The sequence below is a fragment of the Rhinolophus hipposideros genome (assembly GCF_964194185.1).
Source record: "Rhinolophus hipposideros genome assembly, chromosome: 10".
Lineage (NCBI taxonomy): Eukaryota > Metazoa > Chordata > Mammalia > Chiroptera > Rhinolophidae > Rhinolophus > Rhinolophus hipposideros.
In genome coordinates this window covers 3,320,422-3,333,501 of record NC_138056.1, presented here as the reverse complement: position 1 = coordinate 3,333,501, position 13,080 = coordinate 3,320,422, and the positions used below count along the sequence as shown (strand labels likewise).

At 59.2% G+C, this 13,080-nt stretch overlaps 1 protein-coding gene across 1 annotated transcript; it reads right to left on the bottom strand.

Annotated features, from left to right (window-relative positions):
- Positions 1-4,035: 4,035 nt before the first annotated feature.
- On the bottom strand, positions 4,036-11,693 carry FGF3 (fibroblast growth factor 3; the record flags this gene model as incomplete). The annotated part of the gene is made up of 3 exons (XM_081061853.1): positions 4,036-4,398; positions 9,068-9,171; positions 11,477-11,693. The coding sequence occupies 3 exons, from the start codon at positions 11,691-11,693 to the stop codon at positions 4,036-4,038; spliced, it is 684 nt and encodes a 227-aa protein (XP_080917979.1).
- Between the last annotated feature and the right edge of the window lie 1,387 nt (positions 11,694-13,080).

Below are 13,080 nucleotides of genomic sequence, written 5' to 3'. Positions count from 1 at the left end.
GCTCAGGGGCCGGGTGGTAGGTCCTGGTCTGTTGGCTTCACACAGGCAGGGCCACCTTTTCCCCGGGACAGGTAGGGGGTGGACCAGGCCTGGGTGAGCAAAGTGGCCCACAGCTTCCAAAGCCACGTGGCTGCCTCTCCTGTCAGCGCCGTGCAGGAAGGGTGACTGGCTGGCCACTCCCAAGAGGTTCTTTTCCTGTTTTAAAACAGTGTACTCAGCGTTGTTTATTGAGCATGTTTGATGCTCCCACCCCTGTATGTTTTTTGCTTGTGTGTTTGTTTTTGTTATTTTAAGGAGGGTGCAGCTCACAGTGGCCCATGCGGGGATTGAACCAGCAACCTTGGTGCTATCAGCACCTCGCTGTAACCACCTGAGCTAACCGGCCACCCCCTCCACTTCTCTGCTTTTGGTGGGGAAGGCCCATGACTCCCACAATTAAGGCTTTGCAGTGTTTTCTGATGTTCTTTTTACCATTTTATCCATTTTTTAGTGTACCAATTCATGGCTTTAAGCACACTCACAGTCTTGCTAACCGTCACTCCAATCCATTTCCAGAACTTTCCATCTTCCCAGACAGAAACTCTCCCCATGAAACACTCACTTCCCAACTCCCTACCCCCACTCCTAGTTACCTCTATTCTACTTCCTGTCTGCCTGAATTTGAAGACACTAGGGGACCTCATTTAAATGGAATCACACAGGATTTGTCCTTTTGTGACTGGCTGATCTAACGTAGCAATTTGTCCTTACGGTTTGTCCACGTTGTAGCACGTGTCAGAACGCCCTCCCTTTTTAAGGCTGAGTGATATTTCATTGTCTGGATGGGCCACGTTTCGTGTAGCCGTTCATCCATCGATGGACACTGGACACGTGGGTTATTGCTACCTTTTGGTTACTGTGACTAGCTCTGCTATCACATATCCTAGGAAGCCCTGCTTTCGCTTCCTTTGGGGGATATTCGCAGAGGTGGAAACTGCTGGGTCACATGCTTACTCTGTTTAGCTCTTTGAGGGACCACTGCCCCGTTTTCCACAGCAGCTGTCCCATTTTGCATTCCCATTCTTGCAGATTTTTGACCCAAAGTCCCACAGACCCTTGATGTCCAGGGCCTGCCCCACACCCTCCACCTCTCTTTCTCCCCCTCCTTCCCAATGCCATTAGGCAGGTTGGGGGAAGGAGGGAGTCTGCCATCTCTGGAGCCTCTGAGATGCCCTGTCCTGGCTCAGATGGCATCTGCTCATGGAGGGGTTCACGGAGCCCCCCTGGTCCCAATTTATTTTTCTGGGGGATCCTACCTGCCTCTGCCCCCCCATGCATGCAGTGCACTGCCTGTCCCCACAAGGGCTCTTTGGGGACTTGCCATTCCCCAAAGGAGAGAAGACAGTGATAATGCAGGGCTTGAAGGTGGGCTAGGAGGCACGCTGCAGTCTGGGGGGAGGTGCACTGGCATCTGGGGTGTCCTCAGTGTCCCTTGCATAGATGACCTCCATCTGACTCCGCCTTAGGCTGTGGGGGGCAGTGAGAGAAGATGGGAGGGGGGGTAAAGCTCTGGGTGTGGACAGGACGTCCTGGGGGGCCGGACCAGGGCCTCTTCCAGGGGAGAACGCTGCCAGCTTGGTGTCCTGCAAACGTGCAGACTGGACCGAGGGAGGCCTGGGGCGGGTGGGCCTGGCTCCCTGTGTGGGAGGAGCAGTGCCTCGGCCTCCTGGCGAGAACAGGTGCCACAGGTTGGGAGGTGGAGTGGATCAGGGCAGTGGCAATGCCACCTTCCCTGTGAACCCAACTTGGCACAGGCCCTCACTCTGCTGGCACCGGGTGGGTGTCCAGGGTCAGACCGCCCAGGAGCCGCGTGCCTAGCAAGTCACGTCTCCTCCTGGGCCTCAGCTTCCCCGGCTATGAGGTGGGCTCTTGCTGTGCTGGGTTCTGCCAGTCCTGGGGGCCGGAAGTCCGAGACCTAGGTGTCAGCAGGTCCGGTTCCCCTGAGACCGTGAGGGACAATCTGGTCCAGGCGTCGCCCCCAGCTCCTGGGGTTGCTGGTGGTACGTGGCTTGTAGAAGCATCTCCCCATCATCTATGCTTTCATGGTGTTCTTCCTGTGTGCGAGTCTGTCTTCAAACTTCCCCTTCTTACAGGGACACAGCCATACTGGGTTAGGAGCCCCCTACTCCACTATGACCTCATCTTAACTTGATGACATCAGCAACAACCTTATTTCCAAATAAGGTCACCGTCTGAGGCGCTGGGGGTCTTAGGACTCCAACATATGAATCTTGGGGGACACTATTGAACCCGTAACTCTCTCCTAACCCATGCCCGAAATGAAGCTGTTTGGCCTGCAGAGGGGGTCAGAAAACAGAGGTTGTCTTGTCAAATCTCTTACATATTAACCAAGAGCCACCGTCTACCTTCTTCAGGGATCATCTGTTGATCATGTGGCATTGAGCGCAGGCGTGGCTGGGACGCTGCTGCACTCCTCTAACTGCATGCCCCGGGCATGTTCACCCGACCCTCAGTGTCCTCACCTGCAGAATGGGCGTGACGGTAGCACCTGCTCCTTCTCGTTCCAGATAAATGACGGAATCTGCTGCCAAAGCTCAGCGTGAGTGGTTGCTCCTGATCGTCACCACAAATGTTCCTTCATGCAGGGGGACAATTCCTGGGAATCTGACTTGCCAACCCCCCGACACCTCACTGCCCCAGCATGCCTTCCCCAAGATGTTCACATTTATTGCACAGGTGTTGGTGCTGAGACCCCAGCCACGGGCGGGGCAGCAGAGACCCAGGCCACACCCCTCTCCTGGGCTGGCCCACCAGGGAGGGCTGCCTCCTGCAAAGTGTAGTAAGAGTGAGCACTCTGCCCTACCCTTTGGCTCTCACCTGGGCCTGCCCCAGGTGACCCCGCCCACCACCAGTGCTGGGGAGCAGGTGGAGGGGGCAGGGACGGCACATGGTCCAAGATGAGCTTGGCGCCCTAACGGCTGTGGACTCCAGCAAATGTTGCCTCTCTGAGCCTCGCTTTCTTAGGCAAAGACAGAAATGCACAAGGCCCCGAGGGCAGGTTGCAAGGATAAAGGGATTCCTGGGAGAGCCGTACCTGGCACACAGCACAGGTGCTCAAATGGTCCATGGAGAAGCATACAGCTTCACAGTGGAGGGAGCTTTTTGGAGCTTTAAACAGAGTAAGCCTCTCTCTGTCTCTACACATGCGTGCATGCACACACATGCACAATACAGATACACCGGGGAACACACTCGTGATGTACACAGGTACACAGGTACACACACATACTGATGCTGCAGACACAGGAATTCACACGTATGTGCACACGTGCACACACACGCACTCCCACACTCATCAGCCTGTTCTTTCCATCACATGGACCATCTATTGGTTTCAAAAAATAACAACTTTCAAAACCAGGAGATTAAATGCATGTTTAGCCCAATTTCTCAGAATACAGTCTTACAACTTAAAACAGTGATTCGGCACCGACTCTGCTTTCCTCACAAGCAAATACGTTCAAGTAAAAACTGCACGTGTTTCTTTTTCTTCAGGCTGCATTATAATCTATTAAATAACAACGTAGAATAAAATACTTTAATGTTCCAATTAGGCAAACCCTCAAGTTGTGCCCCAGCTGTGCTGCAGGGAGGCTCCCCGGTTGGCTAGGATCCCAAACTTCGGCTGGTGTCCCCGGTGGGCCACCGGGTGCCCCTGGCCAGCGCAAACCCACAAGTGTCTTCCTTTAAAGGGCACTTCCTCGCAGTCCTGGCTTGGCCCCCAGTTTCAGTTTGATTGACCCTTGTTTGAGAGAATCAGGAAGAACTGGGGATGTGTTCTGCTGACCCTTGAAAGAGCAGCCAGCCCAGAAGCAGGAAAGGGGGCAGGGACGAGGGGAGAGTCGTCCCCTTGGAAACCTGCCCTGCTGTGATGGTCAGGTCTCATAGCTGGCAGCTCAGCCACTGGCTCATAAACTCTGCCGGGCCAGCCATGGGTCCAGAAATCATGAGGCCTCTGCTCCCCTGGGCTGGGGGCTAAGCATGGCGTCCCCGTCTCCTCTGCCGCTGTGCCTGCCGCCGTGGCTGGGCACCCTTGCCCGGTGGTCTGGGCAGGCCACCGCGGAGCCCAGCCCCACTCTGGAGCAGCCGCACCATCTCATGGTCCTTGTGGTCCAGCACACGGGGCAGGAAGAGCGAGGACTTCTGTGTGCGGCGCGTCTTGAAGCCCCTGCGGGGCCGGCCCTTACCGTTGACGGACACGTACCACAGTCTCTCGGCGCTGGGCTGGCGCCGGGCCCCTGGCCCGCTGGGCACCGTCGGGTACAGCCGGGAGGCGTAGGTGTTATAACCCAGCTCGTGGATCCGCTCCACAAACTCGCACTCGGCGTTGTAGTTCTCCTGCGGGGAGCAGGGCAAGACGCTGTGCTCAGTGGGTCAGCAGTGGGCCCGGGAGGCCACACAGAGAGGGGCAAGGGGCACAGGGACCACTCCTTCTCAACACCTCCCTTCCTGCTTTGCTCCTGCCCGGTCTGGCTGCATATCCTGCCCAGACACGTGCACTCTCGCCCTCCCACCCGTGTCTGGTGAACTTGGCCTTTGAGATTCAGCTCAAGTGTCTCTTCCTCTGACGTTTCCTGAGCACCTTGGGAAGCCTGGCTCGCTCTGTCTCCCGTCTCTGGTCCCCTCGCCTCCCACCCTCCTCCATGGGTACTTTGGAGAATGTCCCCAGCACAGGAACAACAGACACAGGGCCTGCCCGACCCAGGTGCCCTAAGTGTCTGCTGGCAGCATGGACGTCAGCAGGACTGGACATTTGGACAAAGGAAGAAGATGGCTCCCCAGAAGAAATCGCATAAACGAGAAAGAAGGAAAAGAACATCAAAAGTGGAAGAAAGGGTAACACAGCCAGGTTGTTAACGACCCTGTTACAGGTTGAGTTTGGGTCCCAGCTCTGGCTTTGAACTCAGGGAGTCAGCTGTGGCCTCGCGGTCCCGGCACCCCAGGTTGAAGGAGGGACGGAGCCGCATGGAAGAGAGCCAGGCGCCCGGCTGGACTCGAGCTGGTACATGGCGCAGACCCTGCTCTGAGCGCGCTGTGGTGTCAGTGGCCCCGCCGCCAGCAGAGGTACAGGAGGTTGAGGTTGTCAGTGGGGATGAATGGAACCTCTGTCCCCCTGGGACAGTGTGGGGGATGTGGGTCCCTGCCCTCTGGGAGGCGGGCTCTGGAGGGACAGAGGTGAAAACTTGGAACTGAAAGAGCTTTCCTCACAGGGACGCCTGTGGGGTCTCCCCGTCAGGGGTGGTAAAGAGGGGGTATGCCTTAGGCTGACCCAGGTGTGGCTTCCATCCCAACCATAGGTGGGTGGGTGGGTATGCCGAGGGCCACCCCCACAGTGCTTCCCTCCCGGCAACGTGCCAAGGGGCTGGGCTTGGGGCGGGAAAGGTGGGCAGATGGACGTGGCCTCCTTCCCAGGACTGGCCCCAGGGCAGGAGGAAGAGACCCCCGGGGTTTGTCTCTGAGTGCAGGTGGCCCACAGGGCCACAGGTCCATTCTCAGAGGTCACAAGCTGGCAGGGGCCAGACCCATGAATTGGGCAATATGTGGCTGGAAGAACCAGGAAGGAAAATGGTTACGCACAGAACATCTGTTTCTCAGTGGCATGGACATCTGGAAGTGAGGGCTGAGGGTGCGGGGGAGCCCTCTGGCTGAATCAGGGTGGGGGCTGCCTCGCCCCATAAGCCCAATCCCTCCTCTGTTCTCCCGCCACTCAGCAGAGGCTCAGAGATTGGATGCCCAAGACCAACCTCCGCACTTTAGAGATGGGGAAACTGAGGCCCAGCGTGGTGCCGGACCCCAAATCGCAGACAGATATGATGCTATTCTGACCTGTGCTAGACCCCTGCATGGCGTGGGCTCAGGGGCCACCTGGGGTGAGTGGGTGGGCTCAGGCAGACTTGCCCACCCCCACGCGAGGCACACTAGAGTAATGTCTAGCTCCCACGTGGCACCTTGAGATGTGCCCTAGGCCCCTCTGTCCTGGAGAGGACACAACTTCCAGGGCTGAGGCCCATCCACCAGGCTGGGCTTCCTCTGTGCAGGGACACTTGGGGGCAATTGAAGAGACACAGTCCTGTGGGCCTCAAAGAGCAAAGGGCTCAGGGCCTCGCGAGGGGTCCCAAGTTACAGAGCTAGGACGGGAGGTGGAAACAGAAGGCAGTCTTGGCCGCTGCTCTGTGCACTGAGCTAAGGCACCTGGGTGATAATCTGCGGGTGGTGGAGACTTCCTGGAGGTCATGACAGAAGTGGATTTGCATTTTAGGAGACCTCCCAGCAGGTACCTAGCATAGAGTGTAACATATGGTAAGTGCCCAGGACATTGATGAATGATGGACGGGCGGATGGATGGAAAGAAGGAAGGAAAGAAGGGAGGAAGGGAGGAAGGGAGGAAGGGAGAAAGGGAGGAAGGGAGGAAGGGAGAAATATAGGTAGATGGATGGATAGATGATGGATGGATGGATGATGGATGGATGGATGGATGGATGGATGGATGGATGATGGATGGATGGATGATGGATGGATGGATGGATGATGGATGGATGGATAGATGATGGATGGATGGATGATGGATGGATGGATGGATGGATGGATGGATGATGGATGGATGGATGATGGATGGATGGATGGATGGATGGATGGATGGATGGATGGATGGATGATGGATGGATGGACAGACTGGAGGAGGGCGAGGCTGGAGGCCTGTAGCCTGGTCCCAAGGTTGCTGTGATGGTCCAGGTGGGAGGTGATGAGGGCCTGAGTTATAAGGCACTGGCCAAGAGGATAAGGTGAGAGAGGTGAGGGGTGTGGATAGAAGAGGCGATTCAAGAGGTAGAGTCTAGGACTTAGAGATGGACTGCGAGAGAAGGAGGTGTCCATCATGACTCTTAGCTGACCTGGAGCTTGAGTGAATGGCTGGTGGGGCAATAATTCGGGGGGGGGGGTTAGGGGCACCACTGTGTTCAGCTGGGGTGTGCTGCCCTCTGTCAGGAGTCTCAGAGCCATCGGGACTTTCAAGGAGTGATCCATACCTCAGAAGGGAGGTCAGGGCTGGAGGTGGGAGCTGCCAGGGTGCAGTGGATGAGCTGGCCTGGGAGGCGAGATGCAGGCTGACAGCAAAGACTAGGACCCTCACAGCCGAGAGGCAGGGCCATGGGAACTGCACTCGCAAGCCAGTTGCCTAAGATGGGAGCAGGGGGTGGCAGTGACCGGGTGGCACCGGACTGCCTCACCTCCCAGGTTCCTGCAGGGCAGTGAGACCTTGCCCGATGGACGCTCTGAAAAGTTCCATGCCATCCAGCTAGACCTCCTGGTATCCCCCAGTGGGGCTGGAACCTATCTTCCTGCTTCCCCAAAGCCATTGCCACCAGCTGTCAGGGACAGAAGTCGCAGGTGGACTCTGACCCGTTGGGATGGCTCAGGTAATGCTTTCTTTGTTCTGTGTCCCAAAGCCCTGGGCCTGGGTCCCCCACGGAGGAGACGTGAGAGTACTTAGGCTTCTCCTCTCGTTTCAGTCCTCCCTGCCCCACTGTGAACGTCCCCAGTATGGGCGAAAGGCCTTCTGTGGTTAGTAAGACCTGTCCATCACCACAAGCCAACGAGACCTCCTCCCTGGATGTCCCCTCTGCCTAAGGGACAAGTCTGAGGCCATTTTAAGAATAGAAAGTCAGCTCCGCTCACTCGGCACAAGGAGGACAGGGCCAGAGGGTCTGGAAAGCCACAGGCCACCACAAGAAAAACTCGGGGGTGGCCTCTTAGCTCTGTTGGTTGGAGCGTGGCGCTCTTAACAACAAAGTTCCCGGTGCAATCCCGACATGGGCCACTGTGAGCTGCGCCCTCCACAACTAGATTGAAACAACTACTTGACTTGGAACTGATGGGTCCTGGAAAAACACACTTAAAATAAATTTTTAAAAGTTAAGAAAAAGAAAAGAAAAACTCGGACCGAACCCTGGGCCAAGGGCATGTCGTTATAAACCACAATTGGTGTTTGGAGATGCTAGAGGCACATACAGAGGAGTCTGGTCCTCCCCCCAGACACAGCTTCAATCACATGGCCCCAGACTCAGAGGTGCAGTCCAACTTTTGCATTTCCTTTAGCAAAATAATCTGAGATGAAGTAATGCGCATAAGGCGAGTTTTTCTGCAACTCTTCTTGATCACGTTTTGCCTGACTGCAAAGGGGGCAGGGAGATGGCGGTGTATTTCCCCTGCAAACACTGAACAGAGGGACATGACTGTGGGAAGATGGTCCTTGGGCTGCGTTGTCGAGGTTACGTGTGGATGGAAGACCTTTCATTGCCCAAGAAGGTATCAGCTGAATTGCATGTAATGACTAGTTGGAAGTAGCACATTTCCTAGTTCTATGTATTTACTCCATGTACTCCCCGCCCCTACCCTTGGGGAACACGCCCACAGAGTCACAGGACCCCTTTTTGTTGTGGTGGGTAGACTGGGTTCCAAGCCTGCCTGACTGCGACACGTCCCATCTCCCTTCCTCTGGGTTCCCGCCTAAGAACTTTCTGCCCTTGGGGAGAACTGACCATGCCACACCCGGCTTCATCCTCCCCTCGCTCCCAGGAGAGCTGTGGGTGAGCCCACAGGGGAGCTTTGTGCAGTACACACTCTTGGTTTGCTTGGGTCCACTGATTTCAGTGGAAATTTGAGGGACACTCTCTCCCCTATCCTCAGCTACCTTGAGTGAAGAGCAATAGCGGTGACCACAAAATGTTTGGAGAAACAGTTTCTCATCCAACAGCACTGGCCAACATAAGACATGTCTAACTCCCAGTGTGAATTCCCTGTGGAGTGAGCTCCAAGTCACTCAAGCTGGCAGCTGCCTCTGCCAAAAGCTGCCCAAAGAGCCCGAGGTGTGGAGTCCCCGGGGCTGGCTCATGTCCTCCACATTCCTGGGCAAAGCACTGTACTGCCCACGGGCCCTCTGTGCCCTGATGTGATGTCCAGGGGAGCTGGCTGCTCCATCCGTGCCTGCCCACAGACAGACTGGACTTACCGAAGCGTAGAGCCGTCCCCTCTTGTTCATGGCCAGGTACCGTCCGGAGAATAGCCCCTTGATGGCCACAACGCCCACCTCCACGGCCGTTATCTCCAGGATACCTGGGAAGAGTCGGGAATGCATATCACTCCCTCAGCCTCTTAGAGCACAAGGGGCAGGGCTGAGCGCCCACGGGCCCTGTCCAAAGCTGAAACACACACCCAAGAGGGGTGACTTCGGAAATTCAGGGGGAAAAGAAATTACTGGGCAGGAGGTGAAGAAAGTGGAGCATCAGGAAAGGCTTCTCCAAGGAGAAAAATTCAAAATGGGGCGGGGGTATAACAAAGCTAACATTTCTACATGCTGACTCTGTGCCAGGTACCCTGGTTTTGCAGGACATGGAGCTCATTGGAGACTTTCAACAGCTTTGTCAGAGAGTTTTCAGGAAACTGCTGACATCGAGTGACTTGCCCAAGACCGCACGCGTGTTTGAGCTGGAAGTCAAGGCAGGACTGCAGACACCAGTCTGAACTGCCAGTTCTACGGTGCCCATGGAATACGGGAGTAGGGAAAGCTGGGGGCCCGGATTGAAGCAGGTTGATAATATAACCCATATACAGCACCTTGAGGGTGTCACCCAAACCCGCTGGCATTGGACCTGCGCGGGAGATAATTACCCAGTGATGTGGGAGGGTTACACCCTGTTGGCAGGAGGCCAGGTTAGACCCTGCAACTCACAATGGGAAGTGGGCAGGGCTCACCCACTCCCCACTGTGGGTAAGAAAGTTTAAATCTCCCCTAACGCCTTTCCTTCTGGACACAAGAGCACTTTTTCGCGGGGACCTGCAACAAAGGCTGGGGTGGGGCCATTGTCCCCTGAGAACCGCTCCAAGGGGAACTGGGGCACAGGGGAACTCTCCAGGGCATGCTTCTCCCCTGCCTGTCCCCCCCCTGCCCCCTCCCCCTGCACGGCAGTGATCACAGGGCTCAGATGCGGGCCGCTGGAGGCTTGGCCCAGTGTGTGGGGTGCAGCCTGTGCCCCCGGGACACACGCAGGCTGGGAGGATTCCACAGCGCCCGCCCGCGGACCAGAGAGGCGCGGGACTGTATACGGGATGGGAGCGGCTGCACGTGCGCGCCCTACTCCGGCTCCGTGCTCCCAGCTTTGGTTGCCCCAAGAATTTTGATGCTCTGCGACTCCAGGGGGAGACTGGATTCAGAGAGAAATCGGGTGTCCCTGCGAGTCTAGCGCGGGCGCTCCCGTGGCTGCGCCCTGCGCACTGGGACGCCTTGGCAACAGCTGGTCTCCACCGTGAGGCTCCAGAGGCGCCCTCCGAAAACGCCCTCGCAAGACTGAGGCTTTCCTCGAGGAAGGAGCGGTTTCTCGCCAATGCCTTGAATCCACCGCACAGCTTCCTGCACCAGGGCGGAGGCCAAGCGCCGCGCACCTCATCGGAAGACCCCCGAGGCCCCGGCCACACTCCCACGCTCCCCACTGCAGTCCTGCCAGGCCCGGAGCTCGGGTCTCCTGCTCTCCAGCGATAGGAGCCGCATCGAGTCCCTCTGGCTCTGCGCTTCTCGCAGGAGGGAGGCTCCGCACAAGCTTGGGTCCCTGTGGCCGGAGGAGCCAAACGCTGGAGCCTTGCGGTACTCCGGTTCAAACACAGTGCAGGCCGCGGGTCCTGGCTGCGGGACGGGCTGAGGGTGTCTCTGTGCCCCCGGGCCCAAGCGGACGACTCCCGGTACTCCTAACCGCTATCCCGAGGCCCCCACCCGGCGGCGGGGGCACCCACCCTGGTGGTCGCTCGGCGGCCAAGGGCGGATGCGGGAGGGCTGCGGGTTCTGCCCGGGGAAATGGCAGTCTTATAGGTGGCAGCCGCGGCCGGGGAACCCGGCTCTGCCCGGGCGAGCATCTTCCGCGCGGACGCAGAGGCGCGGGGCGGCCACCTGGGCGGCCGAGAGCAGGGAGGGCGGAGGGGCCGTGGGGCGCCCCGGGGTTGGCAGGAGGAGAAGTCGTCAAAATAATAAAGAGGATGATAAATGCCTCGTCCGGTGCCTTTTCTCCGAAAACCTCAAAGGGCTCAAACTTGTCAGGGCCACCGCATTCAGCCGAGTGGGGAGCCCAGAGCCGCCTACCGCGCGCCCCCTCTGACCAGCGGGAGGGGCGGGGGGTGCAGACCCCGCCAGGCCAACTCGCTGGGACGGCGGCCGGTGGCTGCCCGCGCCCCCTGCGGACGTGAGCCCGACCCCATCCCAGCTCCTCTCGCGCTCTCCTCCTGGACGTGGAGGGAAGCCCGGGGACCCGGCTGCCTCCCTCTGGCCGCGAGGAGTGGCCCGCTTTCCCCGGCTCCCCTCGAGGACCGACCCCTCCTGCGCACCGCTGCTCCCCGGGGACCGAGGCGCGGCGCCGCGGGGCCCCGCACTCACTGTAGGCGCTGTTCTCCAGGCTGCCGTTGACGCGGCCGCTCGGGTGCAGCTGGAGGTGGTACTTGGTGGCGCAGTAGAGCTTGCGGCGCCGGGGCGCCCCGCCGAGGTGCTCGTAGACGCCGCCGCGGCCGCCCGCATCGCGCCGCAGCCGCGCCCCGGGGCCCGCGGGCCAGCCGGGCTCCAGCAGGCTGAGCAGCAGAAGCCAAATCAGGCCCATCGTGGCATCGCGCCCGCTCCGCGGCGGCGGCGGCTGCAGGCGAGCGCGGCGCCCATGGAAGGGGCGGCAGCGGAGCCGGGCGAGGCGCGTGGAGCCGGCAACCCGCGCCCGGCGGTGCCGACTCCGGCTCCGCAGAAAGGGGGGGGGGAGGAGAGAGACGGGGCGGGGGGGTAGGCAAGGGGGGGGGAGAGAGAGAGGGAGAAGGAGAGAGGGAGAAGGAGAGAGGGAGAGATCTAATTTTCACCCAGGATCGGGTGAAATTTCTGTTGCTGAGCAAAGCGCTGAAAGAAAAGACGGTTCGGCAACAAAAGGCCGACGTGGTCCCCAGGCGGAGGCGCGGGAGGGGCGGGAGCCCGCGCGGGTGGGGAGCCCGGCGGGAGCGGGGATCCGGCCGGCGCCGCCCGCGCACACCGCCGTCGAGCCGCGGCTCCGCTCCGCCGCGCGCCCTCCTGGCTCTGAAAGGTCCCTCCCCGCCCCTCCCCCGCCTCCTCCCCCAGACCAATTATGCTTCCGAAAATTATAGACCGAGGCCTCGAGGCGGCCGCCCCAGGCCCTGTCACCCCCTCCCGCCCCCCATCAATCCCCCGGCACAATGGGGACGCCGCAGATGACTGATGTCCGCGACAACAACTTGCGGGGAAGTCGCGCTGACAAACGCCCATTAGAGGCGGCGCATAATGAAGGGGCCACAGAGGACGGTGGAGGGGAGGGTCTGGCGCGCGGGCGCGCGTGGGGGACCCTGGGGTTGTGTCTGCGACCAGAGGTCCCTGCTGGAGCCTGGGCGCGTCTTCCGCAGCCCAGGTGAGGTGAGAGCTGCCACGAAGTGCTTTATCCTGTCTACGAACCCCGACCTCGCATATCCGGAATGCTAGGTTCTATGCACGTCGGGGGCCTCGGAGGGTCCCTCCTAGCGACCGGCCAGAGAGGGTGCTGTAGAGGGAGACTGGAGAGCCAGAGAAAGGGGCCCAGACCCAGACAGCCCCAGAGAGCAAGAGAAACCGGCACGGAGAGAAAGACAGGGAGAAAGAGAATGACAGAGAGGAGAACAAGAAGCAGAAATGGAGACCAAGAGAGCAGGGAGTGATTCCCAGAGCAAAGCAGGGGAAGGCTGGTGGCCACAGAGAAGGGAGAGGAGAGAAGAGACAAGTGGCGAGCGGAGCCAGGGGTGCGTGGAAACCCTGCCGGGTGGGTCAGGAGCAGCAGTGTAGCCGTCCCTGGGTGGCCCATGGACTGGGGCAGGGCCCTGTCCCCTAGGGACCCCAGTGAAGAGGGGCTCTGGAGAGTGTTGGAAAAAGCCACATCCTCACTCCCTTCTCTGTTCCCCTGGCCTCTGCTCCCCAGCAGCAGTCCCCCCACCCCGCCCCCCAGCAGTAGCCAGCAGGTACTG